The 27,996-nt window shown below is 42.9% G+C and overlaps 2 protein-coding genes across 6 annotated transcripts; both read left to right on the top strand.

Annotated features, from left to right (window-relative positions):
* The first annotated feature begins 198 nt into the window (after window positions 1–198).
* On the top strand, window positions 199–7,232 carry msh4 (mutS homolog 4). Of its 2 annotated transcripts, none has more exons than XM_038728519.1 (20): window positions 199–304; window positions 1,188–1,343; window positions 1,429–1,592; window positions 1,711–1,821; window positions 2,009–2,124; window positions 2,211–2,384; window positions 2,476–2,648; window positions 2,757–2,824; window positions 3,003–3,077; window positions 3,177–3,241; window positions 3,333–3,502; window positions 3,585–3,721; window positions 3,910–4,013; window positions 4,582–4,706; window positions 5,385–5,585; window positions 5,682–5,800; window positions 5,884–6,012; window positions 6,234–6,408; window positions 6,497–6,585; window positions 6,875–7,232. In XM_038728519.1, exons 1-20 carry the CDS (start codon window positions 214–216, stop codon window positions 7,070–7,072), a joined length of 2,640 nt encoding a protein of 879 aa, XP_038584447.1. In that variant the 5' UTR covers window positions 199–213; the 3' UTR covers window positions 7,073–7,232. The 2 variants fall into 2 exon arrangements, with proteins under 2 accessions (XP_038584447.1, XP_038584446.1); XM_038728518.1 differs by lacking the exon at window positions 199–304 and adding an exon at window positions 545–905.
* A 400-nt stretch (window positions 7,233–7,632) lies between these two features.
* ktn1 (kinectin 1) lies at window positions 7,633–27,840 on the top strand. Of its 4 annotated transcripts, none has more exons than XM_038728523.1 (36): window positions 7,633–7,789; window positions 11,598–12,277; window positions 12,399–12,557; window positions 12,685–12,789; window positions 12,874–13,004; window positions 13,147–13,251; window positions 13,384–13,524; window positions 13,734–13,840; window positions 15,866–16,010; window positions 16,726–16,822; window positions 16,949–17,133; window positions 17,336–17,404; window positions 17,510–17,547; window positions 18,005–18,095; window positions 18,393–18,461; window positions 18,573–18,610; window positions 18,733–18,823; window positions 19,012–19,080; window positions 19,180–19,217; window positions 19,598–19,688; window positions 19,810–19,922; window positions 20,015–20,111; window positions 20,858–20,898; window positions 21,016–21,106; window positions 21,897–21,983; window positions 23,482–23,571; window positions 23,702–23,788; window positions 23,873–23,962; window positions 24,054–24,146; window positions 24,265–24,333; window positions 24,429–24,512; window positions 24,874–24,957; window positions 25,942–26,025; window positions 26,106–26,201; window positions 26,586–26,696; window positions 26,825–27,840. In XM_038728523.1, the coding sequence occupies exons 2-36, from the start codon at window positions 11,599–11,601 to the stop codon at window positions 26,852–26,854; spliced, it is 3,795 nt and encodes a 1,264-aa protein (XP_038584451.1). In that variant the 5' UTR covers window positions 7,633–7,789; window position 11,598; the 3' UTR covers window positions 26,855–27,840. The 4 variants fall into 4 exon arrangements, with proteins under 4 accessions (XP_038584451.1, XP_038584452.1, XP_038584454.1 ...); XM_038728524.1 differs by having other exon boundaries at window positions 20,861–20,898; XM_038728526.1 differs by lacking the exon at window positions 21,897–21,983.
* The last annotated feature ends 156 nt before the right edge of the window (window positions 27,841–27,996 follow it).

Consider the following 27,996-nt stretch of genomic DNA (forward strand, 5'->3'; position numbering starts at 1 on the left):
TTTTTGTATTGATATGTCAAGTCAACAGTCATACTGGACTCCCCCACATCACACGTTCTTGGCTCTGTATTTTCGGAATAAAGTCTTGGCCATGAGAGATTCCTGAGGCTAGCCTGACATGTAATGGCGTTTAGCTCTTGTTTACCCTAGTTTACTCAGGATATTAGAGCAATTATTTCTCTTAATATCTTTCTTTTTTCCCTTAGTATTATTATGGCTTTGAGCAATAAGGTGGACGCTGCATTCCTGTGTGTAGCCTACTTGAGGGAAAGGAGTAACCTATCGACATGCACCATAGACAAAGGTAATGTTGGGGGCCCACAATCTATCAATCAACCTACCCACCCTCTATCGTTGAGCAGCGTTATTTTTCTGATAGGAATAGGATAGGAATCAATTAGAAATCATAAATAAAATATGTCCATAATGTCAATCAATCAGTCTTGATTTTGGTGTGCCTGACATGCGCAGATGCAAGCTGCTGCTGCTGAAACGGTGATGAGGGCCGCGCGCAATTTTGGCCAGTGCCTTCGGTGTGACAGTTTTTGGTAGTTAGCTTTACATGTGGGTCTTCTTTGCATTTCATAGAGGCCTCATTTTGTTGTTAACAGCATATTCACAGATTCACAGATTTTAGATGTACAAACGAGTCTGGTAATAAACGTCTATTAACCTGCCTTTTCGAGGTTTAAAAATGTTTCGCAGCAGCACAGAAGAGGTATCAACCGGCGGGGACACCTCAGAGTGTGGACAAACCGGGGGCGTGTCCTCTATGGACAGAAGCGGACTAAATGAAACTACCTCGTACGGTCCCGAATCAGCTTCCTCCGGTTCCTCCCACCAAAGTTTATATGAAGGCAGTAGCAGCTCCAGCCATGGTCCATCACTCCCCGTAATGGCCTCAGGTGACCTTATGGATAGCCAGAGCAGTTTAAGCTAATCTAGCGTCTTTGACTTTCTCCAGTAACGTTAGGGGTTCGGCAACTTTAAATGAGGTTAGAGGCAGTAAAATATAAGAATAAAGACATTTCCGATATTAAATTCTCAAATCTCTGGATTTGTTCTGATAGCAAATTATAGAAGGACAACGGGGGCATGTTTGTAAGACTAAAAACATTGTCTCTGAGCAGGGCACTGCGGTAATACACATGACACAGGTGCTCTCCTCATATTCTTTCCTGCCATAGGCCAGTTCCATTACAGCTTCCGGATGGACAAGACAATTTCATCACTCCATGCATATGCCTCGGACAACTCCCCCCTCCGCAGCCATAGAGAAACACCGAGACTAAGGAGGACCCTTGGGTCACACCCTTCAAGGACACCACTCACTGATCCCACTGGTACTTCAGCCATAGATCATTTTTCAAGTGGGTTTTCAATGTGACTGAAGCTGTGTTTCTAATTCTGATTTCTCTGTTTTTGCAGCAACAAGTTGCTCCTCTGCGACCACAACCTGTGGTGCCTCTGTGATTGTGGCAATGGTTGAAGGGCGAGGTTTGGCCAGGGGAGAGATTGGCATGGCCAGTCTCAACTTGAAATGTCCAGAGCTTGTACTCTCTCAGTTTGCAGACACTGGGACATACGCCAAGGTAACCCGTGCATTGTCTAATCCTACAGTCCACATGATTGTTTGACTGTTATTCACATAGACTCAGCAGGGGCTCTAAAATTGAGGGAACTCCTGTTTCTGTCCTATATTTTCTGAAGGTCATAACCAAGATTCACATCTTGGTGCCACTGGAAATACTGATGCCAGACACAGCCAGTGAGAAGGGGAAAGGGACAAAGCTGTTCAACCTCATCACAGGGAACTTCCCGGTACCAATGCAGAATAGGTGTTATGAGTAAAACACACAATTCATTCAAACAAATGCCAACTTTTAAAACAGAACGTAGCTCACTCATGCTCATTCATTCAGTCTTGGTTAGCACTACTGTGAATGTTGTGTTCTTGTTAGCTGTTAGTGTCAGGTAAACGTGCATTTTATTATGTTTTTTTTGACAGGGTGTAGCCTTCACTGCTATCCAAAGGAAGTATTTTAATGAGAGGAAAGGACTGGAGTACATTCAGCAGCTGTGTGCTCCAGAATTTGGCACAGTCCGCATGGAAGTGCAAGCTAAGTACGCCACTGAGTACAATAATGTTGAGAAATAGATATACTCTAACACTATATATTTTTTATGACCAAATGTCATGATTTGTTCAGGTATTATTGCCTGGCAGCAGCAGCTGCTTTGCTGAAATATTTAGAGTTCATCCAGAACTCTGTCTATGCTGCCAAGTCTCTCAAAGTGAGCTTTAAAGGGAGTGAACAGACGGCAATGATTGACTCAACATCTGCCTCCAACTTGGAGTTGGTGGTCAATAATAGAGACCACAGGTAAGCATTGGTGAGCATTATCTTCATCTGTGTAGTGCTTGTATAATCCCATAAGTGTTAAGTCCATCTGTCTCTGCTTATCTGTGTATAGGAGTGAGCAAAGTCTTTTAGGGGTGCTTAACCACACTAAAACACCTGGTGGTGCTAGAAGGTTGCGCTCCAATATTCTGGAGCCTCTGGTTGATGTGGACACCATCAACATACGTTTGGACACCATACAAGAGCTGCTCCAGGATGAGGAGCTTTTCTTCGGCCTGAAGACTGGTCAGGAACAAGCACAGTTTTTAATCACATAATAATGTGCATACTGAAGATGAGTGCATGACACAGTATATATCACCTAGTGAATATCTGTTCTTTTGCACTCCTCAGCCATAGGTAACTTCCTCGACATTGACCAGCTTCTCTCTGTTCTTGTCCAAATCCCAAAGCAAGAAACAGTATGTACAGTACTTTGATTGCCCATGATTGTATTTGTAGATTTTATTGTAATGGAATTCATGTGTGTGTTTTAAAATGCTTAACTAACTAACTAACTAAATACCACAAAATGCGTATGTGTGAAATATTGATTGGTCTTTCTCTTGTTGTGCACTTTTCACTGCTGTATTTCCACAGGTTCAAATTGCTGAAGCAAAAATTACACATGTCATTCAGCTGAAACACACATTGGATTTGGTGCCACGGTTAAGGGTCTGTGTCTGTTCACATGGAATAAGTTTAAAATCAGCCTACAGCCACAGATAGAATGAGAGAAAGGCTTTTTATTCACAGAATCCTTTTCATGAACAGATGGTGTTGAAGAACTGCAACACAGCTCTACTTAAGGCATACAGCACCTCATTGGAAGATAACAGGTACTAAGCCTTGTGGCTGTGTCAGATGTAAATGGACTATCGTGTAATGTCTACAGACTCCTTCCAATGTGTATCTCTGTGTCCACCTCAGGTTTGGCATGATCCTAGAGCAGATCAAGACAGTGATCAATGATGACACTACCTACCTGAAGGGAAGCCTGAACATGCGCACGCAGAAGTGTTATGCTGTCCGCCCCAACATCAATGAGTTCCTTGACATTGCTCGCAGAGCTTACACTGAGATAGTGGACGACATTGCAGGTGTTTATTCTGGCTGTTCAGTTTATATCTTTGGTTTATGTTTGTGTAACATATTTATATCACAGTGCTTTATTATGCACAGGACTAGTGAACCAGATTGGGGAGAAATATAGTTTGCCAATGCGTACCAGCTTCAGCACCGTTCGAGGTTTCTTCATCCAGATGAGGCTTGAAGGAGTGGTCTTACCTGAAGGGAAACTCCCCCCAGAGTTTATCAAGGTATAGTCCAGTAAAGGCAGAGAGAGTGACAACACTGACAGCTAGCAGACTAATTAAGGACAGAAAAAAGGATTACTCAACATCAGCTGTGAATGAAGGAAGCTAAATCGCCCCTCATGGGGACAATAAAGTTTGGATCATTGAATGAACATAAAAGCTGCGTGTGTTTCAAATTTTTTCCACCTCAGGTAACCAAGCACAAGAACAACTATGGCTTCACTACTGTGGACCTGGTGAAGATGAATGACCGCTGTGATGAGGCCCTGAGGGAGATCTTTCACATGTCCTATGTGTGAGGAGATCATGATCCTATGACTTACAAATGTGCTTGTAATTACACTGTACTGTATATTGAAAGAAAGAAAGATTACTTTGTACAAGGGCTGGGCTCGACTTAAGAATGCTTTAGCTGAGTAATCATGAGATTTCTTTGAGTAATTATTTGATTTATATCTGTCAAATTGTTTCTTTGGAATGGTTTTTGTTCCGCAGATGAATGTGATTATGCAGACGTGTGCTTAAATTCAAAGCTCATCTTTAAATATTGTTTTGATGCCAGAGACGTGACTATTTTATTTTATTTTATTTTATTTTTATTATTTTACTGTAATGACTGACTTAATCCCCAGATAAAAAAGCCTAAAAAATAATGTCCTAGTTGACAAATTAGTCAACGCATTAAGTAAAAGCAGGCAATACAAGCTTGTGCATTTCTCTATCTAGGCAAGTTCTCATCCCATTAACAGTTGATTTAGATCTGTTTGTTTTGTACAACTTTGCCTCCACTAGAGGGAGCCGTTTGTTAGATATTTTCCTCCGGTGCTTTGCCCCTGCTGCATCTAATCTGTCTCTTCACACAGGGTGATATGCCAGCTGCTGAGCACTGTCCATGAGCACATTCACTGCCTTTACAAGCTCTCTGATGCTGTTTCCATGCTGGACATGTTGCTGTCTCTGGCCAATGCATGTACCATCTCAGACTACGGTAAGTATGATTCCTTGTTAATTTCCAACCTCAGGTCAGCCCAACTGTCAAATTAACCTTGGAGAAGTCTGATCTGTTGTCTGAGGGAGTGGTGCTGTATGCACATAAGGCAGCACCCAGCCTACGTCACACATGACAGAAACTGCTCCACCAGGTTGGCAGCTCTGCTGGCCTCAGTTCTTTTTTGTGGGGGGTTGTGGGCAGCACCAGCCTGATCAGCTACGTGGGTGGTGAGCGCTGGCCCTCAGCTGTCTGAAAGTGTATCTCCATAGACATGTGCCTGCCCCCCTTCTATCCCAGCCAGCGTGTACTCAGATTACCCTTGTTACATAAGTCTGCACTGGTGTGCTGTATTCACCGAGACAAATCTCACCAGCAGAGGACCTAGCTGGCTGTAACCACTGCATGCAACCCTCTCAGAAATCTGTTTTTATTATATTGTGACACACCTTTCAGTTAACTAGACAGCAATTAATAATGTAAGTAACTGAATTATATAGATTAAATCATATCCCTTTCTTTTGATATGCAATGAACAACACATTGATAATCATCAAGATCACAGTTAATTCTTTTTGATCAGCCCATAGACACGCACAAAATAGAGTTATATAAACAAAATACCGACAGACAGAGGCATTTTTGATTGTTGCTCGTTATTTCTGCTGTGTCTGCCAGTGCGTCCAGAGTTCACAGACACACTGGCCATCAAGCAGGGTCGTCACCCCATTTTGGAGCGAATGGCTGGACAGCAGGCTGTATCGAACAATAGCTACATCTCCGAGGGCAACAACTTTGTCATCATCACCGGTCCCAACATGAGCGGCAAGTCCACCTACCTCAAACAGGTGGCGCTGTGTCAGATCATGGCTCAGATAGGTCAGCAGCAAGCCTTTCAGCCTCCCACGAATTTGGAATTCAATGCCGCTTGATTTGACTTGATTTCTGAGTAAAGCCTTTGCATTATTATTTCAGGCTCTTTTGTCCCTGCTGAGTATGCCTCTTTTCGTATTGCTGACCAGATTTTCACCAGAATTGGTGTGGATGACGATTTTGAAACTAACTCTTCCACCTTCATGTTGGAAATGAAGGAGGTATGTGCTTTTTTACATTAGGTCTGCTCACTCAATCAAAAAAATCATTAAATTATCATTGACTGCATCTTTCCTCCCCAAAGATCTCTTACATAATCCACAACATAAGTGACCGATCCCTAATCATCATAGATGAGTTGGGGCGTGGAACCAGTGCTGAGGAGGGCATCGGAATTTGTCACTCAGTTTGTGAGTTCCTCCTTAGCCTCAAGGTACAATATGCTCCAATACAGCCCTGCTCTGCCACTCCTTTCTCTAAAATGAAAACCAGATAAATAAGATTCCTGTACTTTATTTGAACCATTTAATTAGTAATAGTCTATTGTGGTACACCTCTTAGGTCAACAGTGAAGTAGTAAAATAAATACAGGAGTAGTCTAATTTTTCAGTGTTGTAATCTTAAAGGTGTGTGCTGTTTCCCTGCTGTTTGCAGGCGTTCACCCTGTTTGCCACACACTTTCTTGAGCTGTGCCAGCTAGAGGCTCTCTATCCCAACGTGGAGAACCAGCACATGGAGGTTCAGCACACACGCAGCGGTGACACTGGGGATGAGGGTGTGGTGTACACATACTTGCTTAATCGAGGATGCTCTGAAGAAAGACACTATGGTGCGGAGTCAGTGTCAATCTATGTATAGTACAACTCTGTTGAAATTGGTGAGGAGAGTAGTTACAGAGCTTGTTTTTGCTCTTCTAGGTCTGAAAGCAGCAGAAATGACTTCACTTCCTTCAAACATAATCCAAGAGGCAAAGACAATTGCCTCCAATGTTAGCCAGCAGCTTTTGGTATGGTTCATAAAGATAAGATTGCCTTTTTTTTACTACTGTCTTTGGTGTCTCAAACGGTGTACCTTTTATTTACAGAACATTTTAGCTGGTGCTTTTACAGCATGCCCCACATTGTGTGCAACAGTACATTAATTTACAAGAAACCAATGTGAGACCCTGAAAAAGTCAAGTACCACTTATTACAGATAGCACAAATATTGTTGTGTCCCAAAAATAATCATGTTTTATATCAGAGAAGTGCTGGATAAAGAGACAAGACCCATGGTGTGGTTTATTATCACTCTAGGCCAAACATCACAGTGATCCGGAAACACAGAGGCAGAGAGCTGTGTACCACCTGGCTACCCGCCTCCTGCAGACTGCCAAGAACTCCAGACTGGACCCAGACAGCTTGCGTATGTATCTAAAGGGCCTGAAGAAGCAGTATGAGGCGGACCTGCAGGCAGCAGGGCAGCCAGCGTCCAATGACACAGAGGAGGAATGACTGACTCAGCCTTACAGTGGGGAGGGGCAGTGATACAGTTAGAAAAATTTAAGATCAGTGTCTGATGATCATTTCTGGGCGTATTATGTTTATTATGCTTTTTTTGACAGGGTTGTTATATATGGGTTGTTTGATATTAAATTTACTTATTTAAACTTAAGTGTTAATGAGTTTCTTTTTGACCATACTATTAAAAGCAATATAATTTTACACCACAGGTTCATTTTGGAAATGTCATGGAAACTGTTGCAACATGTGTTCAATACCTAAAGAAACGCTCCTGATACCATAAGAAATTCCAATAACATAAGTGTTTGATAATTAGATACGATAGATGTACTGGATGTCCTTGTAGATATATTGAAGTACTATTTGTACCCATGTGTCTTATGGACTTTAGGGGGAAGTGCGGTGACCACTCCCCTCTTTTGCTTTGGTCGAGCGTAAGATTTATGTGCCAAGGCTGTCTCGAAAAGGCGGAGCTATCACTTGTTCTGCATTATGTACTGAGAGCTGCGGACGGTATTCGTGGAGTCACAAAACAAGCGTCCCTCAGCAGCCTGCCTATGACCCGCCCCCGCGAACCAGAAACAGGAGATAGGATAGCGCAGAAGAAAGCCAGGCTGGAGCTGCCCCGGGAAGTCAGGAGTCTGCCAGAGTCAACGCAAACAACGCCATTTCACCACTCGCTGAAGAAACAGCAAACTGAAGATACAGGTATGTCGTGAGCAGCTGTTTTCGGCGGTTTTGTGTTTATTTCTTGTCAAAGGGCCGTCCATCCCGGTCGTAGCGCAGCTAAGCTCTTTACCCAGGCCTGGGAACGGCCCTCAGGACTTGAACGGAAGAATGAAGCGGCAGACCGGGTCAGAGATTTCAGGCGAGAGGGAGGCTGGGTCACCAGCAAGATGAGGCCCGTGGGGGCAGATGTCCACGCCTCTGGACGGTCTAAGTGTTGGTGAAAGAGAAACAAACTTGGGTGTTTGTTTTAACAATGTAGCTTGTCAGTTTTATAGGACTTCCTCTGTACTAATAATGGGATTGGCCGGCTAACGTCAGTGCCTGGCTCATGGTAGTTGACGTTAGCTAGCTCATTCAGAGTGATAGGCTCTGGCAACTCAGTGAGACGAACTTGAGTGGAGACGAAGCTTTCCTGTGTGGATTTAACTATTATAGCAACTACTTGTAACCACGTCCAGGCCATTATTGAGAATCCACTGTTATAATGATTGTTTTGTTAGTCGTGTCGGTGAAGTGAGCCAGTCGTCGACAAATGTCCCTCTACTTTCTGTTTCGTGGGTGTTTAGTTATTATAACGTGTGACTAAGGAGCTAACGTTAGCTTGGGTAACTTAGCAGGAACGATTAACACTAAGTTAGGTCAGTTTTGCTTTTTCTGTGATTACAGGCTGTATCCACAAACAGCCTTTTCTTTGGTGTAAAAACAGCTGCCATAACGTCTCTTGGTTCAGCAGTCTGCACAAGGCCGACGATTAGACATGATCTAGCATGCTGGGGCATTTAGCACTCAACCATAGTTGCTGCCCTGGTTGAATGATGAAGATGCTTGCTATGTCAAAGACAAGTCGAGGTGTTGTAACTTATTTGTGGTACTTAAAATGAACGACAACCTTACTACATCTGCAATCAGGTGGCGAATAAAGACACGACGCACTGTACCCTGATGACTTATAGATCTATTTAGTTTAATAAACTTACTTTAATGCTAAGCGATCTAAAGTACTTTTATGAAGATCTTTGGAAATCCTTAAAGTGTTTGGCCACACTTTGCGGAACTTTGTCTTAGCCAGAAAGAGCAGACCAATACCTATTGGTTAATGTTTTCCACCATAACCAGGTGCTCCACTGTGTACTTTGCTACTTTCTGCGTAGTTTATGACCAGAATACTGATTGTGTCTTATCAGTTTGTGACACAGCAGAACTACTCAGACAGAACCATCTTCAATCTTTCACTCTACAAAGTTTCTTTGCTCTCCATTGATGTGCTTTTTAGTAAAGCGTTGTCATCTTAAAGATGTTAAGTGTAGAGTCCTGCATGACCTGGTTTTCAAATACTGTCTGAACTGCTTTTTGGGTCTGATAGTTATCAGAAGTTCCCTCTCGGGCCAGGCCTGCCAAATCAGGAGGCCTGGCCAGCCAAGTGGCTAGATTCCGGGGAGCCAACAGCCCGAGAGGGCTTTGTCCTCCGGGCTCATTTTAATGCTGGGACAAGGCTCAGGATGTACGGGGAAACACATGCACCTTCCACTCTGAGTACTGGGGCTGAAAAAAGCAAGCAGGCTTCACACTTTTACACCACCCATACGTAAAAAGCCAAGAACCAATGTTGCTTTAAGTTATGTCACAGTTTGATTTTTGTCTGACATGGAAGATTTCTAGAACATGTATTGAACTTGGCATAATGTAAATAACGTAAATACTGAAAATAGGTATTTAAAACCTTGTTTTCCCGTTCCCACATGGTGTGTATGTAGTACACACTGTACTATAGATTCTTTATGTCTTCTTTTATAGCTATAACTAGCAAAACGGTGAGAGTAGTTCGTGCACAGTGCTCTCTAAACCAACAGATATTTCAACAACATTTTTTATGAGTTTGCTGTCAACTGTAGCCTATGGAGCATGGAGGAATGCATGGCCTTTGACACAGATGCCATACAAACAAACCAGAGGAAATGAAGTGGATACGTGTTGAACGTGTATGGCAAACTTTTCTAATCAACGAGTAAGACCAGCCGATTGAATGTGTTCGTCGGAATCAAGGCTCTTCATAAAGTGTTATATAATATAAGCTGATAAATAGTTATATAATACTGAATAGTTTGGTGCTTGAAAGGCAAAAACATTTTTCAGCACTTTGTAACTTAGTTTTTAAAAGTGCTATACAAATAAAGTTATTATCATTATTTTTCAGAGTAAGATGAGTCAAATAATCATTAAAACAAACCTGGTACATTTTTGTGTGCTGTGGAAGATGTAATGAGAGGTTTTCGAGGTGGGCGTGAAACAGGGTCAACATTACACTATAGGGCTAAGCCTGCCAGTCCTCAGGAAGCCCTGCAGTGGAAAGTTATTCTTAAATGTATTATCATGGGTAATCTGCTTAATCCAAATTACTAAAGAGGTCTGCTCTACGACGCTGACTCCTACGCTATATTACTGCCACAGATCTTGGGTATAGGACTGGATTGCACTGCATGTCAAGTCACTCACCATTGGTGCCGCTATGTATTGTTGATGACACAATGCTGCTGTCGTCACCCAGGGCTTAACTTGTTCTCCGTTTTTAAAGCAGTGGTTTTATTTTTGTAATAACTGCGTATGTTTGCACAAGGCATTGCACTGCTGTGTGTTGGGTTGCAAGACATACTCTTCAATGTTTGAAATGAGATCTATTTCTGTTACCACCTTCGCGATTGTAACATCAAACATGTCATCTAGGGTGTTGTCAGATTGCTAAAACCGAAGAAAAAAAAATGTTCTTGTTGTTGAAAATGTTGGCAGTGTTTCTTCTTAATTTCTTTCACATGCATTGGCTGAGAAATTGCATTAATTGATATACTTATGTGTAAAATACATGAGTAATTATTGCTATGACAAATAAATCCACCTCATCTTAATAGTCATGTTGCAGGCATTTCCTCAGTGTCATTTATGCCAATACATGGAGCGTTAGTTGGTTTTAGTTGCATGTAGTGATAATAAAGTGTGTTGTGTCTCAAATGAATACTGCTTTATCCGCATTGATTCCACCCCAGCTCATTCTCGCTGCGTAGCCTTCAGGGGACAACATATAGTTCCTAAGAATATCTTTGGCAGATGCTAAACTGATGTAGTCTCAGGACCTCTTGACTCTGAACTTTGTCTGCGATGGAAGAAGAACCTCTTCTTCCTTGGCTTGAAGCAGGCAGGGGCCAAGCTGCAGCTGCAGCAGACCTCAGTGAGTGACACTTGCACGTGGATGTATTTTTGCCTCTTGCAAATCCATCCTGATATGAGTTTAGAATACCACCATGTCGTCCTTGTGGGGGCTGAAGGAGGGAAGTGACTAAATGAGACAGTGAGCTATCTTCTTTTTAGCCTAGTTGTCTCTCTGATGTTCTTGACCTATTTTGTCCCCCTTTAAGCCAGTGTGAGTGAAGTTGATGGCTTTCATTCTCCTCTATAACGGTCTTCTATCTGGCTCTTAACAGCCAGTGTTTCAAGTAGATATGCCTTATTCTCTATGAACTTATTAAAATGGAGGGCGGGTGTTAAGCTGTGTAGCTTGGTTATGGTTATCTAATTGGATCATATCGCTAAGAGAGGACAGGGTGTCAGTGAGAGTCCTCTCACTCGCTGCCTCTCAGCACTATTGATGTACTAACACCTCCTGTCCATTCCTTTGTTGCCATGATGTCTACAGATTTGCAGATGCATGTTGTGATGTGGAATGGAGCATGTCTGCTTTTTAACTGTTGGTGTGACCAAGCGGCCTAAACTAAACATCGTGTCTCCTTCTCTTCAGAATGGCGGTGGATATCTACGACTCTCAGTACCTGCTCATCCTGGCCCCTTCCCTGGTCATCGCCCTCATGTTCCTCTTCTTCTGGCTCTTCATGAAGGAAACCTCCTACGACGAGGTGCTGGCCAGGCAGAAACGTGACCTCAAGGTACCACCATCCAAGCCAGACACCCGGAAGAAGAATGAAAAGAAGAAGAGCAAGAAGAAGGAGAGTGCCAGCGGAAGTGGCGGTGGTGGAGGAGAGTCTGAAGAAGATCTTCGGGATTTTGACTTGACTGATGGTGCCACCGGCTCCGCTGTGGAGGTAGAGGAGGAGCCTGCACCAGTGGCTACACCAGATCCTGCTCCACCAACACCTACTCCCTATGTGCCTGTGTCAGTGTCACCAGAGTCCTCTGTCGGTCTGAGGGAGAGAAAAAAGAAGGAGAAAAAGGCAGCCAAGGCGGCTGCTGCTGCTGCCGCAGCTACAACCCGGTCTTCTGAGGAGCCAGAAGTGAATGGCTCAAAGCCAGTCGGTCGCAAGACTGAGCCACCTCTGACTGCAAGCAAACAGTCCAGCCCTCTTTCTGCTCAGCTTGAGGTTCAGGTCCAGGTCCAAACCACTCAGGCTCCTGTTCAGGGTCAGACACCACCCCAGATCTCCGGGAAGAAGAAGGAGAAGAAGAAACAAAAAGCAGAGCCTGGTGAGTAGCCAAGAGTACAGTCTTAGTTTTTTGGGGAAAACATGGAAATTGTTGACTTTAATTCGATAAATTCCTGAGATGAAACGTTGAGATTGACAGTATTCCTCCTTTCCCTTTCCAGTGGAAGATCAGCAGCCAGAGATCAAGGCCGAGCAGTGTCCAGTTCTGGTCAAGAAGGAAGCTCCTATTGTGGCTGAAACCAAAGTTTTGGACGGTGCAGCCCCAAGTGCTACCAGTGGCAAGAAGAAGAACTCTGCTAAGAAGCAGAAGACTGAGCATGGTAATGATGATACAGTGCCCTCACATGCTAAATTATATCTCAACTTCTTTTAAAATACCTGGCCATGTGCTCAAACCGAAGCCTGAACTTGTCGCCTTGTAATCAATTAGTTTTCCCCCAAATCCAGTAGATGAAGCCGACTCAGCAGCTCCTGCCAATCACCAGGCAGCCCATAATGACGATATTACATCCAAAGGGAGTGGCAAGAAACAGAAGAATGAGACTGACAAAGGTAGGAGGGGGAAAAAAAGTCTTATCCAGTCTTTGGTTCTTTTTGCTGTCGTGCTAAATTGCATCCCCTATCTTGTTTTAACAGAGAATACGGAGATGAAGCTGAAGGAGCTGCTGTCTGGTCTGTCCAGCCTGGCTCTGTCAGAAGCCGAGGCTGTCAGTGTGATTACTCTCCTCCGAGAGAAGAGCCCCAATGCCTTGGATGCCTGGCACAAAGTGAGAGATTAATAAGTGATAATTTGAATTAGTTGTCCTTGACAAGTGATATTTCACACTATGTGCATTTGGCAGGTGACCTGGTATTTGTAGTTGGACTTGTTATGCCTGCTTTTCTAACGTCATGTGTTTCACTAACCAGTCTGCAGCTAGGAATGACCCAGCTGCACAGGAACGGGAGAGACTTTTCACAACTCTGCAGGAGGAGGCCTCCATTGCTAAGGACAAAGTGAAACAGCTCAGCCAGGTCTAGCTTCCTATGTTCTGCTTAATGAATTATGAGATATGTTTAATTAATTAACTTATTCTTTGTATTGCAGGAATAATTCCATTTGTTTGAGTGAAGAGCTTCATGTGCTCTCTTTCCTCTATGCTTTAGGAGCTTCAGGTTGAGAAGCAAAAGACCGGCCGGGTGGAGGCCGTGATGAGAGAGCAACGTGCAGCCATGGAGAAAGAGCTGGGGAGCATGCAGGGCAAAGCACAAGGCAGCTGCCAGGAGCTCCAGACCATGCAGATTAAGGTGAGCTTTGGTTTCCTGCAAGTATGGAGATGCATTCACTTGTTTCCAATTTTGTTCATTTATCTGTACAGTTTATAAAATATATTATACAACACTATATCATCAGGACTGTGGGAAAAATCTGGAATTTAAAAAATGTGAAGGATCCCAGATCTTTTGGCATTCTTCTCAAGGCTGCATGGAAACTGAATCCTGTTGTTTGTATGTAGTTCCTGCAGGTGAGGGAGCAGCTGGAAAGCCAGATCACTCGACTGCAGCAGGAGAACGGCATCCTGAGGGACGCGGTCAGCACTGCCACCAACCAGATGGAGAGCAAGTCAGTGTTACACTACTATAGATAAGAACATACTGGTCATGCTCTGTAGAGCTTAATACATGTCTCATCTGCTCAGCTTGGTGAAACCATAGACTGTATAATAGAAGTGGACGCAGCCACTGTGCTGTCGTCCATTGGTTAGTGGACTACCCTTTTGAAACCTCGAGGTTATCATAGCCCTCACCATCTTTGCTTTTTGGAACCAGAAGTGACCCTATTTGCATCCATAATTCACGTTGACTGTGATATTAAAGCATATTCTGCTTTATCATCTATTTTCCTCTAAATGGGACCATAACTTGCAAAACTCAACATCGTGCTGTATTGAAGGAGACTTGAAACTAGCAATTAAAACCAAAACGCTGGACATTCCTGAAGTGTTCACATTCATAACGCGAATAAACACAACTCGCTATTACTACAGCTGTATGAACCCAAAGTAAACATTTAGCTGTGATTAAATAGCAATAAATGGATCAAACTGATGCCAAAATAACATGAACATGAATTCATGCTTTGTCAGGTCTGTCAGCAAGACAGCAGGACAACAACTTCTAAAATGTTTGTTGTCATAATCCAGTCCAACCACGGGTGTTTATTTGTCCAAAAGTCAGAGCGCTGCTCCCTGCTCCTCTACCCCAAGTTTATGCAGCTCTCAGCCGGCCTGCAGATTTTTAATCGCCCGCTCTGCCTGGCCCTCTCCACACAACGCTCTGAAGCTGTCTGTGACGTACGGACAATCTCAACGTTGACAGGCTATCGCGACTCAGTGTCATGCGAATTTCACACACGCGAGAAATTCCTTCCCTTCGCTTTGCGTCGCCGGAACCGCCCCTTTGTGTCGCTTTGCGCCGCTCGACTGGAAATCGTGGCTTTACGCGTCTTTGCATTGACTTTGTATGTAAACTCACTGCCCCGAACGCTCGCTTCGCTTTTGGTCTGAAAGCACCATTAGCGAAACAGAGTGACAAAGTGACCGTGATGGGCAGAGTGACAGAGCAGGAGGAGAGTGGAGGTGAAGCGGTAAGCATGGAGTAGCTCAGCCTGTAGGGAGGGAGGGTCATTTACACTGGGGACATGTAGCCACCACTTTTTTGAAAGCATTTGTTAAAAATGTTCAGAAAAATAGCTTGCACCAAGGAATGTTAATTAACAAATAAAAATGCTATGAAAATGGTTTATTTGTACTTAAGAAAACTTGCAATGCAAAGGCTCTGCATTGTTCAAAAAAATTAACTGAAAAAAAGGAGCTGATTACTGCATTATTTTTTTTATATTGTGAATTGTCCCCTGCCACCTGAATTTGAATGAATGAAGACATTTCCACCATAAATTGGTGCAGAAAATGCCTCCACAATGAAGGAAATTAAGTGTTTAATGCTAAAAATCTTCTGGGGGAGGACCCCCAGACCTACATAGGTCTATTACAATTTATTCATGTGTTGTAGTCATAGACACCAAATTTGTGCAATGTCACATCTCAGTGTTTCATCACACCCCTAATCTGACCCACTAAATGAAACTATTGTGGGGTGTCCGACTGATTTTGGTGGACCGCCTCGGCCAAAAATTTATTTATTTATTTTTTGTTCCAGCCCTGCTCGGAGGTTGCGGTTTAGGTGAAACACTCCTATGATTCATTGATAGATTTGTTTGCCATTTGCACAGGTACAAGACAGTACAGGTACATTGGAATTAATGTGCGAATCTGAGTCGGCTTTAAACTAAAAACACAAGTAAAGAGAGGCAATTTAAAAGCAGAATAAAAAATAATAAAGACACCCTATATACAAATAAATAAATAAATAAATACACACATTTTAGCTCAGACTTCCTATCTCAGAAATTTATTCTGCCTGTGTAGGTCTGTAGGTCACATTAAGGCAGAGCTCCATTTGCATGCACAGTTACACAATGTGAAATGCCCCATACAGGCTATTTGTAGTTTGATTAATCAGAAACATCCACACTAATGCCCCATCAACCGTTTTTGTTTTAAATTTGTGAATGTGTGCTGCTTTATAGGAATTCAGCAGAGCTGAACAAGTTACGTTCTGAGTACGCCAGTCTGATGAACGAGCTGGCAGAAAACAACGGCAAGCTGCAGCAGGAGGAGCACCAGAGGAAGTCACTGGAGGTCAGCTACAAGCAGAACGTGTCCCAGCTGGAGGTACTCTAACCCAGATGCACAATGTGTTTATTTAGCCTGTGCTTCAGTTTCCCCCAGCCGAGACAAAAGTGAACCGAGCTGTACAAAACCTGGGCGATGCTGCACAGCTTCTAATCTGGTTGGCGGGTGTGGTAGCATTGCCGGGGAAATGGGAGGAGGTCATATTGGAGAAGTCCTGGGGAGGGGTGTGGGAAATAGAACCTGGGTTGGGAGGATTGTGTTGGCTTTGGAAGCTGGAATGTTTGAGGCTTTGTGCTGTGTATAAACCACAATTTCCGGCTAGATACCCAAATCAGCCTTTCCTGTCTTTCCTGAGATTTTCATGACAGAAAACCTGGTGTTCTTTCTTGCACAGAGTAGAAAAATCGATTAAACAGTCTACAAGATGTTTTTGTAATTTGGACTATCCATTAACTGAGTTTGACAGATCCAGAGCTGTATTTGAATTTGAAAGAGACTGGAGGATCACAGGCTTTTAGAAATTCATGTAGTCTTGATGCAAATCAATCGCCGCAGTCATTGACTTTAAGTAGTGATCTTGAGAATGAAAGGAAAGGTGGATGGAAGTAATTTGTTATCTTACTGTGGCTGTACCCTCCCAGTCAACTTGATTCCCACTCAAGCCACCACTGCTAAAATGTTTAAAGCGCTTGTTTTCTAGTATAATGGTTGGGAGACAAGTGTTCACCAATCTGGATACATCTCTCATCCCCAGGCCCAACTGCAGGATGCTAAGCGACGTTGGGAAGAACTGCAGAATTTCCTCCACAATGTCAACGCTGAGAGAGAGAAACTTCAGGCCTCAAATCAAGGTGATTTAAAATCTGTCGCACTAAAAATGTGATCCTTCTTAGCTTTAGCTTGTTGCTTCTGCTATGTCAAAACTGAATTTTCAGTTTACATTCAGCAACTGAAAATCTGTGTATATGTGGGCGCAGAGCTCCACAGCCAGCTGCTGGCATTGGAGACGGAGATGAACAACAAGAACAAGGAGTTCCAGACCCTACATGGCAGCCTGACTGACGCCATGGTCTCAAAGGAGCGCCTGGAGCAGAGAGTGAGAGAGCTTATGGAGATGACCCAGCACAGTATGCCTGATGACTCACTGCAGGCCCGGGTTCAGGTGAGCCACCGCAACATCACATACAACAAATCCATTTTATAGTACATCTGTGCTTGATTCACTATATTGGATCAGATTATATGGAAGTTTATCAAATGGAGCCGTGGAATTGGATTACACTGATGGATTCTTAAGCATTGTGCAAATGTGTTGAATTAGATGCAGACTTTTTGCATGTACTAATACTGTCTGTGGTTAACAGGAGCTTATGAATGAAAACAAAAGTCTTCAGGTCCAGAATGAGAGCATGCAGGCCCAGATCTCTTCACAGGTATATTTGTCAACCTCATTTTTCTGAGTTTTGTCTATGTCTACTGGCATAACAGTGTATGTATGTAGTGTATGTGCTACTAAGATTTATTTTCTTCTCATTTAGGCCACCCATGTCGCCCACATTGAGGAGATACAGAAGCTGTAAGAAACTGTTTATTTTATTTGATGTTTTGCCTTTTCAGACTAGGGATACACCGATCCAACTCAATACCGAGTACCGATCCCATAACAGTGTAAAATTAACAAGCTGTATTTCTGACTGTGAGGAAGAGGCTGGAAATCATTATTTTATGTGTAAGGCAACATCAGGGCTTGACTTCAACATTGCCGCCTAACCTTGTAAAACAAAATGCTGTGTCAGCTCTCCTAGCAAAATGTTCGGGTCCACCTGCGTGCTGCTGATGCATTATGGAATACGTACGTAATTGACTCGAATAGATTGGCCCCCTTGTCACCAAATACCCGATCCAGCTATTTGAGTAACTATCAGGCCGATATCGGTATTGGATCAGTATGTACCAGTTTCAGACATACTAACTTTATTAAAAGTGATACCATTTTTCATGTGCTCTCCCAACTCTTCCCCTGTTCTGTTCAGATTGGCTGAAAAGGAGTTGCAGAGGAAGAGTCTGGAGGATTCTCTAAATGCTGAGCGGAGCAGCGGGGCCAGTAGAGAGACTAACATGCAGGTACATTCATCTACCAAATTCCTGCAGACTAATGAACCGATGCACTAGTTAGTGTAAGAATCTGTAGATATTGGTAAACGTCTTCTAGGCCTCTCACCGTGTTGAGGGGGAACATGGACGGAAGACCATGTACACCACGCTGCCTGAAAGAGGGCATGCTGGTTCACATTTTCAGATATTTTGGGTTAAACCTAAAAAGAATAATATGAATGCTGTGTCATTGTTCAAATTATTGTATTATCATGACATAATAAGTGTTGTCATCTCTTTCCTGTCCCGTGTCCTTTTCCTCTGCAGGCCTTGCACAATGAGAACATGTCACTGAAGGCAGAGATTCAGAATCTGCAGGCACAGATTTCCGATCAGGTCAGCTACATACCATGACTGTTTTTCCAAATTTAAAAGATCCCTAGGCATTTGCATTCTTCTGTTTGACACACCCTCTCTATCTATTGGCCTTGGACTCTCCTCCGGTAGACTGCCTCCCAGCTGGCTTTGGACCAGTTTCAGATAAGGTGTGTGAAAACTAGAACGTATCTTGAATACATCCGCTGTTTAGGTGTGTTACTGTGTCCATGAAACAAAAAAGCCATAATCATTATCTGAATGACCGTATAAAACATTGCTTCCTACCCAGTTGCCGGGAGAAGGAGGAGACCATAAAAACCGTACATGGCCTGCTGGAGAACAGGCTGATTGAGGTGGCCAACAAAGACGAAGAGCTCAAGGTGACCGTTTTCTTTTGTTCAGAAAGAGACGGCCCCAGGTAGCAAAGCCTTAAGAAACAACTGAAAACTTGCTGTCTCACCCCCACATTTGACTGCCATCAGCATACTTTAAGTGACTCTGTATTTTGCTGCGTGCCTTGCAATCACAATCCCTAATGGGCAAAAAGTAATGTCTTTTCCTGATGCAGGCTGTAAGAGAAGAGAAAGAGGCACTAAAACAAGAAATAGAGGCCATTAAGAGAAAGACAGAAGAGCAGGTGTGTTGTCTAAAAACTTATATTAAAAAGGTGTGTTTTTCCCCAACCCTTTTATTTCTGTATTCATTTGTTTGAAATTGTGTCTTCCCCTAATCACAGGCATCATCAGAGTTGACAGTGGAAGAACTCCGGAGCAAGTAAGTAACAGTGTAGCTGTACAATGTCTTATTCACCCATCCCCTGTCCAAAACACACAGATATTTAAGGTAATATTTAACTTTAGTTTCAGTGCCAACTAGCTGAGATGAAGAGTAGCTGATGCAAGTCATGATTACATGTTGTGAACCCAAAGGCTACTACTTACTCTTTTGTAAGCATATCAGAACTAATTCCTCCTGGCATTCCAGGCCAATGCCTAGACACACCCGCGATAGGAAGTCTTTTAACATCTGATTTCCACTTGCTGCTGTTAAATGTCCTCTTGTAGTGGATATCATTAAATAAGTAAATGGCAACAGATTCTGTTTGACTTGAAACTGTTCTGTGTGGTGAACCCTTCTTTCACTTCGCTTTATAGGATCCAAGAGAAAGACATGATGCTAAAATCAATGGAGGAGATGCTACAGGCAGCACAAGACAGCAGCTCGTTCAGAGAGAAGACAGTCGAGGTGTGGGCTTTTCTGTATCAATGAAATACTGGATTTCCATATTTCAAATGCTGCTCCTTCTGCTGTTCATGTTGTATTGTCCTAGTTTGAGCTCTTGTCTGAGGCGAGTTTTGTTTCACAGTCTCTGCAGCAGCAGTTGGCTGCCCTGCAGGCAGAGATAGAACAGCTGAGACAGAAGGAGCCGCCAGAAGAGCTGAGCAGTACTGTTGCCCAGCTCGAAGAAGTCCAGGCTCAGTAAGTTCAACACCCCCCCAACCATTTAACCATGCAGTCCTCCAGATTAGCCATTAGAAATCATACCAATGATGTGCACATATGACCGGCAGGCTATTGGTGAAGGATCAGGAGATCCAGATGTTGCAGGGTGAGCTTGAGGCGAGGACGAGCGAGCTGAGCGAGAAGATGGAGCAGATGCATCAACAGGTGAGGAATGCTCTCAAAACATTGCTCACTACAAAGTGCAAGTGTAACATGTTTTATGGTTTGAATCATAGACTGTATATAGAGATAAGATAAGACATTCCTTTATTAATCCCCTGCAGGGGAAATTCATGTTGGCAAGGCAGTACAAAGGAATGTAAAAAGAACAACAAAATACAATAAAAGAACTGCAGAATCGGTTAGCATTCTAAATTTAAATTACACACTATATACAGTTAAATATAATAACATGGACCATGTGTCTCCACTTTTTCCCCCAGTACCAAAGTAATGCCAAATTATACCACAAATGGGGGCTGTGTTGGTGAGCCAGAGTCTGCACAGTAGAGATCTGGGTTGTTGCCACGGTATCGAGGTCCCAGTTAACTCTGTTGCGAGCTCAGCTGTCAGTCATGACATAAAACCCCTCTTTATAGCATCAAATAACTAATTAAAAGCAAACTTACCAGAAACTTGAACATACAATTCATCAGTGTGTGACAAGAACTTCCTAAAATGAAAGAAACCTCTTTGGGGAAAAATCATCTGAGACAGGAGGATTTGTTAAGCTATAAAAGATTTTTACCAAGGAACCATTAAGTTGAAGGAAGGGGCTCTTTGACTAGGGATTCAGAAAAAAAACCTGTTCATGTTTGACTTGTCCTTAAAGTTTGAGCTCTCTGTCTTACAGTCATACAATTATAATCCAGTCCTATTTTTAATGGAGTCTTTTCCCCCACCTCGTATAGCAGTCCCACACAGCAGTGCCGAGCCCAGAGCTTCTTACAGCGTGAGTAATGTTTAATACATATGATGACAAACACATTTTTCACACACGTCTTCATTTTAAAGGAACCTTAACCACATAATAATGTTCATAATGAGTGGTTATGTTGTTTTCGATCAGGTTGTCAGAGAAGGACAAGCAGGTCTCAGATCTGCAGGGTGAGCTGGTTGAGCTGAGAGACTCCCTGGAGCTTCATAGAAAGAAGAACAACGTAGGTTTCCTACAGCAATGACCTGAACCATGCAATACCAGTATCTCCTCTGGTCTAAAGACATCGCACCCCCCCCCCCCTGTGTGGTTCCCCAACACACTACCCTCACACTGGAGTTGCACACTGCATACATTCATACCTCCTGTTGTCCACTGCCACTTAGTCTCGGTTGTTGTGCTTTTTGTTCTTTTTAAGCATTTTTTAAGCAAACACAAAGCTTTCTTTAGCCGAGGCCAGTGTTGTGTGCTCAACATGATCATACACATCAGTACAGATTTCTATTATGATTTGGATTGCTTAAGCTGAGCATTGCATAACAGGGCTTCCAGCCTACTCCTGTTATGCTTGCCTTTGGCCATGACTGTTTCAGCTAGCTTGTCTGTGCTTGTGGGTGATTCAGAGCTTTAGAAACTTGCCCACCTTTTATTTTCGAGAGAGGCATATTTGATTTGATATGTTTACGTGGACTTCTACCGAAAAAAATCTCTAGAAATGATTACTGACTTAATTTAAATAGAAAGCGCTCACAGAATATTGTTACTATACATATCTTGCGTACTGTGCATGTTGCTCTTCCCCACACAAGGTGCGAGACTGGGACTCCCGAGGCTATACGTTCATGCTTATTTTTAGTGGTTGGAGCGTGGGTGAAAAGCAGAGTGTAGGCATTTTTAAAATGAGAAATGCATTCGGTTTGTTGTGTTACTCTACCAGACTTTGAGGGTCACTGAATGCATTTTCCCCTGAGGCTGAACTGAAAGTAGTATCTCTCTGGAACTGACCAAAACAGGAGCTTCGGGAGAAAAACTGGAGTGCAATGGAAGCTCTGTCAGCCACCGAGTCCATGCTTCAAGGGAAACTCAGCAAAGCTGTCAAGGTTCGACACCACCACCTCAGTCTGCTTCACTCTAGTTCCAATCTGATGCATCCCCCCCCCCAAAGAAAATGCTGTTTTGTTTCCCATAATTGACCCAGTGAAATTTCTTTTCAAACATCTTCCATAACAAAGCTGCATACTCATTTGCTTCACTCTGGCCCCTCCCCTCTGTTGTTTGGTCAAGTTTTCAATTGGCTATGTTGAGCTGTTGAACTACTACTCCCCTTGGCAATCTCAGACTTTATTAACTTTCAACTTTTGAAAAGATTTCTCCCTGCCCAAGGAGCCCATGCTGATGCTTGGAAATGAGTGTGCAGTGACCCAGAAATGATTTCACTAGACGTCATTAGATTAATATTCTTGGCAATCATTTTGCAGCTTCCTGTCTTTGTCATTTGACTCATTTCTAGCATGTTTGTCTCCATTCCGCTTTGTGACATCCTTACTGTCAACAACACCAGTAAATCAGTCAATGAAAATCTGTTTAATTCACTTCAATTTTTTTATGCAGTTTATTCTTTTTAAATGATCCATTTAGTGAGTATGCAACAGTGCCCTGTGTTTCTCAATGCCCTGTACTCACAACTGAAACATGTTTGTTCTCCATCAGGACAAACAAGTGTAGCTAAATGTAAAGCAAATCTACAGTGTATTTCTGAGTGCTGCAGGTCTCTTGGTGTAGACATAGTGGGCTACCAGGTAGTCTATTAACAGTTGCAGTGACGTGTGTGTATTTTTGCTGTCCTCCCCCTACATTAGCCAAGGGTACATGCTGAACCATCAGGCCTGGCAGCTGCTCTCCTGCCATCTGAGTACAGTAGAAAGCACCTTCTCAGAGCTGAGCCAGGGAGTTCCTCGGCAGCTGTTATGTACTGTCAGTGCATGCTGGTTGCATTCGACTCTACACTCGTCTCAGGGCTGCCTTGTGACACAGTGTGTTAATGTGAATAGTGTTTAGAGTGCCAGCTGGCTAGTGCTTGGTGTAAGTTCCCCCTTCAGGCCTCAGAGTGACATGTGAATGATGCTAGCCCATTGTGGGAGGACTGATGGGTACCACTTTTTTTTATTAATTGAAGAGTTTCAAGGTACTTTGTAGAATTTCATGAAAGCAGATTGATGTATTTGTGGTTTGCAGGAGGACCGAAGCATGTGATGTGCTCTGAATTGGAGGTTGCTGACACTTGGTGTAGGTGTGGCCCTTTTTGAAAGATTTTTTTTCTCAGGGTAATTGGAAGTAGGAGCGAGACAGGGTTTATCCTAAAGTTCTAAAATGATCATTTAAGATGTTAAATGAATAATTCCTGTGACATTGATTGGAGTGGCTCAATGAATTACTTGATGATAATTAATAATGGAGAGTAGAATGAGGAAGAAGGAAAAGTGGTTGTCATCTGCTCTGATGACCACTGGCCCTTGTCTTCGAAGTGACAATTTCAACAGTTCGATGCTCAACCTCCACTCTTCTCTTTTCCTCTTTGCCCCTCCCATCGCCATGTAGGAGAACCAAACAGCACTTGAAGTGTGTCAGGCCGAGTGTCGAGAAGTTCTGCACAGACTTCTGCCCAATGTGCCTCTGCCCAGTGAGCAGGTATGGGTTTTTTATTTTTTTACAATGCATATTGTGATTTGAAGACCCTTCTTACTCCGTTGTGCTTCTCCTTCCTGTGTCGTTTCACAGAAGTTTCTCTTTTCTTTCTCTTATCCCCTCTTTCTACTAGAACCATCACGAGTGGCTCCACAGATTTCAGAGGGCAGTAGCTGAAAGCTTAGCTGAACAATCCACCCCTGCATCAGGGGACTCTAAGGTAAATAGAGTGGAAGAGAACATATTTTCTCTTAATCTGAAGATATCTTTAGCAGTCAGCAAATACTTCTCTCTCTCTTGTTAGGAATTGGCTGAGAAGCTGAAAGAAGCTGAGGAAACCCAAAGGATTCTACAGAAAGACTGTGAGACATACAAGAAGGTTTTGGCAGAGACGGTGAGATGAGGTTTTTTCGCTTTTTAACATTTTTGGTTCTTTAAGTGGTATCGCTCGCTACACTGAGCTGTCGTTCCTGCTGCATCCACAGGAGGGCATCCTGCAGCGCCTCCAGAGCAGCGTGGAGCAGGAGGAGTCTCGCTGGAAGGTGAAGCTGGAGCTATCGCAGAGAGAGCTCAGAGAGGTATTGTGTTTAGGTTTAGCAGGAGACCACTCCCAAGATTGAATATCAAATCGCTGAGGTGATGCATGCACCATGTGGTGCTTTTTATTGTATCATTCTTCTTCTCTAACCTTTTTAGATGAACCAAAAAGTCACAGCTCTGGAGCAAGAGATTGAGAGACTAACTGATGGAGCAGAGTTGGAAAATGTCAGTCTTGTCCTGACTTGTTGTAGTTCAAAAATTTTATCTTCTGCTGTTTGTTTCAGTCATAAGCATATGTGAACCTCTGTCGTGCTCTGCAGATGAGAAGAGAAAAGCAGCACTTGGAATCTGAGTTGGAGAGGGCGGAGTGCGAGAGTGCCACCTATGTGACAGAGGTCAGAGAGGTGAGCAGAAACTTGACTTCTTCATAGTCATGTCACAGCGTTCATCCTGCTGTGGCATAATGAGCTTTGCTGTGTGTCATATTTCATGTTCATGGTGTGTTTTTCTGTTTTGATATTTTTGTGACATCCTGTTTATTTGAGGAATATGACATCCACACAACAGACATTCAGCATTATTGAACTAAAAGTACACTGTACAGACTGGTGATTTACAGTCATGCAGGATCCTGTGCTTTATTTATGGTAACACGGCTCTGCTAGCTAACAGTTTGTATCACTGCGTGAACTGTGTGCTAGTAGTACTGGCCAGGACCGACTCCCACAGACCCATTAAACCCATTATCTTAAAACTTAATTTCAGCTCAAAGATCTGTTGACTGAATTGCAGACCAGACTTGATGGGTCATATACAGAAGCTTTCAGACAGAATGAGGAGCTGAATTTGGTAAGCGTTGCTCACCCTCTAGAGCTCCTTTCCAAACCTATCTCTTATTGCGCTCAGTGGTGGCTCTACACATTGACGGGACTGGGTGCTCCATCTTCAACTGTGGGTCATCATCATGCATAACCTCGGTGAACGTGCATACTCAACGCTTAACTTCAAGAATATTTTCTCTGATTTTTAGGAACCAAGAATGTGACTTTGTAGAGTAGGAAAAAAAAAAAAAATCAGAGGTTGAGAATGATGACTCACCTGCGCGTTACACTTACAAGACTAACTCTCCATTCTCTACACTGGCACTCCGCTTCATCTCACTTTGCCGTGTCAGGCATCTAACAAATGGCTTACTGTTCAACTTGCCTTCCTTCTGCAGAGTCCAAAAAAGGGTCCATTTTGTCAATCCTCATCTATAATTTTACTCCACAATTTAAACTGCAACATTATTCCCTCTTCAGCTTTCTTACAAACCTTGTCTGCCTGTTTTGTCCAATTGTCTTGTCATGATGTCACTGGACATTTTTCTTTGAAGTGTTTGCAGTCAGTAGTTCATTAACAATATATTGGCTGCGTTCAGACTGACGACAGCGTTATCAAAAATGGATCCTCCTAATTATTATGAGGACACTGGATCGTCAGACCTTTGCTGGGACGCATTGCTTGCTACATTGTTCGGCAACAATTGGGGACGCACAAGTGCATATTCCTGGTAGATTATTTTATAACGTGAATGATGTAATAATACCGTTTATCTTGAAACCATGGAGACACAGGAATAAATGAATACTATGCACACAACCATGCAGCCCCCTTGCACCTTGTTTTGGTTCGAACATGGCCTAAGTAGGACAAAAAAAAACCCTGTTTAATGTGTGTTGAGCACTTTAATGTACCCATTTAATGTAGGCAATGCAAGAGGCTCTGAATAAATACCACTGGGAAGCTACAATGTGCTGTAGAACATATGCTGAGTGTCTGTTTTGATTCCAGCTGAAAACCCAACTCACTGAGACGCTGTCCAAGCTGGAGACGGAAGAGAACGAGAGGCAAAAGGTGGCTGGTGACCTTTATAAGGTAAGAACAGTCATTTCGATTTTACACGGCTTATACGAGTTGTTGTTTGTTAATTTTTTAATTGTTATATTTTTATCCAGGCCCAGCAGTCTCTTGATCTGATCCAGGGGGAGCTATCAAAAGTGACAGACCACGCTGATGACCTGATAGAGAATAGCAGTCTGACGTCACAGACAGTAAGAGTCTGGTGGTGTATGTCAGGGGTTTTCAAAGTCTGAGACTGTGCGTTTTGCTCAATTCCTGGATGCCTGTGGGATCATGATTATGTTATTTGAACCCACAGACATTCAACAATTGAGTAAAGATAACCTAATTTCGCTGTTTGACATAACTTCAGACTATACCAAATACATTAAAAATTGTAAATTAACACTTGAACACACAGTACATCAGAGTGATAACTACCAAAAATGACAGAAACCATCAAAATTATTTGACATGTCTTTGATTTTACATGGAGGGGGTTGTTGAGATGTTTTGGTTTTACTTTTGGGTAATTGTCAAGTCGCCCATCTTTATATATAGTCTATGCTCTAAATCAGCTATTCTGTGTCTGACAGGAAGAGATTGACAGAAAGGAGAAAATGACAGCAGGACTGAACCAAACAGTCAGAGAACTGCAGCAGCTGCTACAAGCAGTCAGCCAGCAACTCGCCAAGCGACAGGAAGGGGTAAGGCCTGTTACTGCACTGTTCTTACCATCCAATAAAACATTACAGGATCACAGTCCTGTCTTTTCACTTGCAACAGTGTGTTTGAATGTGGAGTATGAACATTCTACATTTGTGATTTCCTGCAGGAGACTGACAAAGATCTGCCCATGGTTTAGTTAGAGGAGGAGAGACTCCAAGCAGTCATCCTGACTGCACTACAGAGACCACCTTTGACCTTCGGTCTCCTCATTACCAACATCACACCATACTATCACACCCAGCCACCCCCTTTCCTCAACCTCCGTCACCTCACCTGTACTGTAGGAAGCCTCCAAATGACTCTGGCCGAGGCATTGACAAACCATTCCCGGTCTCACTGTTGGCCGTAATGGAGCAGGAAGAGGTTACTGTTAATTCCAAACACTCCAGACACTGTACCAAAACACACTACTCCACTCCCACCACATTCCTCTTCTTTAGCAGCATCAACAATTAATTTTTAATCTAAACTTAAAAATGACATCCAGCATAATTTAAACTGTGTGGCAACCATTCCTCTGTTTAAAACACCTGTATTTTTCAATGAAATCCTTTTGAAGACTGCAGTAGCTGTTAATTTGTCAAGAGAGGGCAGTGATACAAATTTCCAACTTGACAAAACTATGGGTTTTCAGTCCTTTTTTTTTCTTAACTTAAAGACATGTATTGTTTAAATGTACCAGTTAGGACCTGCTGAAATACACTGTTGTTGATCTGTTTGCCTCCTGTCCAGAAACCTATCACAAACTGTGCATCGTGTGTTCATGAATTCATAGCTCCATGCATACCTTGGCTAGAAAACGGGTTGGAGAAGGGAAATCAGGAGGGGTCTCAGCATATCAGAAGTGTCACTACGTGACTAACTATGGAGATGCATGGACAAATTGTAGTCAAGTCTTTACTGCAGCTCCAGAAAGAAGGGGAGTCTGTGACCCTGGCTGTGGAAAGAGAAGGCCAGGTCAACAGTGTTAGGTTTTTAATCCTACTGCAACTATTCTAGGAATAAGCGTCCCATATCATCTGTAATCAACACTTGCTATATTGTTGCTAAGTTCATTAACACTGAAGATTTTGTTCTTTTTGTAACAGGTGATGTTAATAAAAGGGATGCTTGATAAATCTGTCCAGCGTCCTGTTTGGCTTCTTTTTCTTCCACTGCACTTCTTTCTCCATACCACTGTGGGGCAGCACACAACCTTAGTTACAATTTCAAATTGATTTGACTCATATCCTTGAAAAATCTGAATGTGCACAGGGAAATGACACAGCTTCTGCCTCA

This window comes from Micropterus salmoides, unplaced genomic scaffold (genome assembly GCF_014851395.1).
Source record: "Micropterus salmoides isolate LMB-PRFRI ecotype aquatic unplaced genomic scaffold, ASM1485139v1 Ms_hic_scaffold_19, whole genome shotgun sequence".
Taxonomy (NCBI): Eukaryota; Metazoa; Chordata; class Actinopteri; order Centrarchiformes; family Centrarchidae; genus Micropterus; species Micropterus salmoides.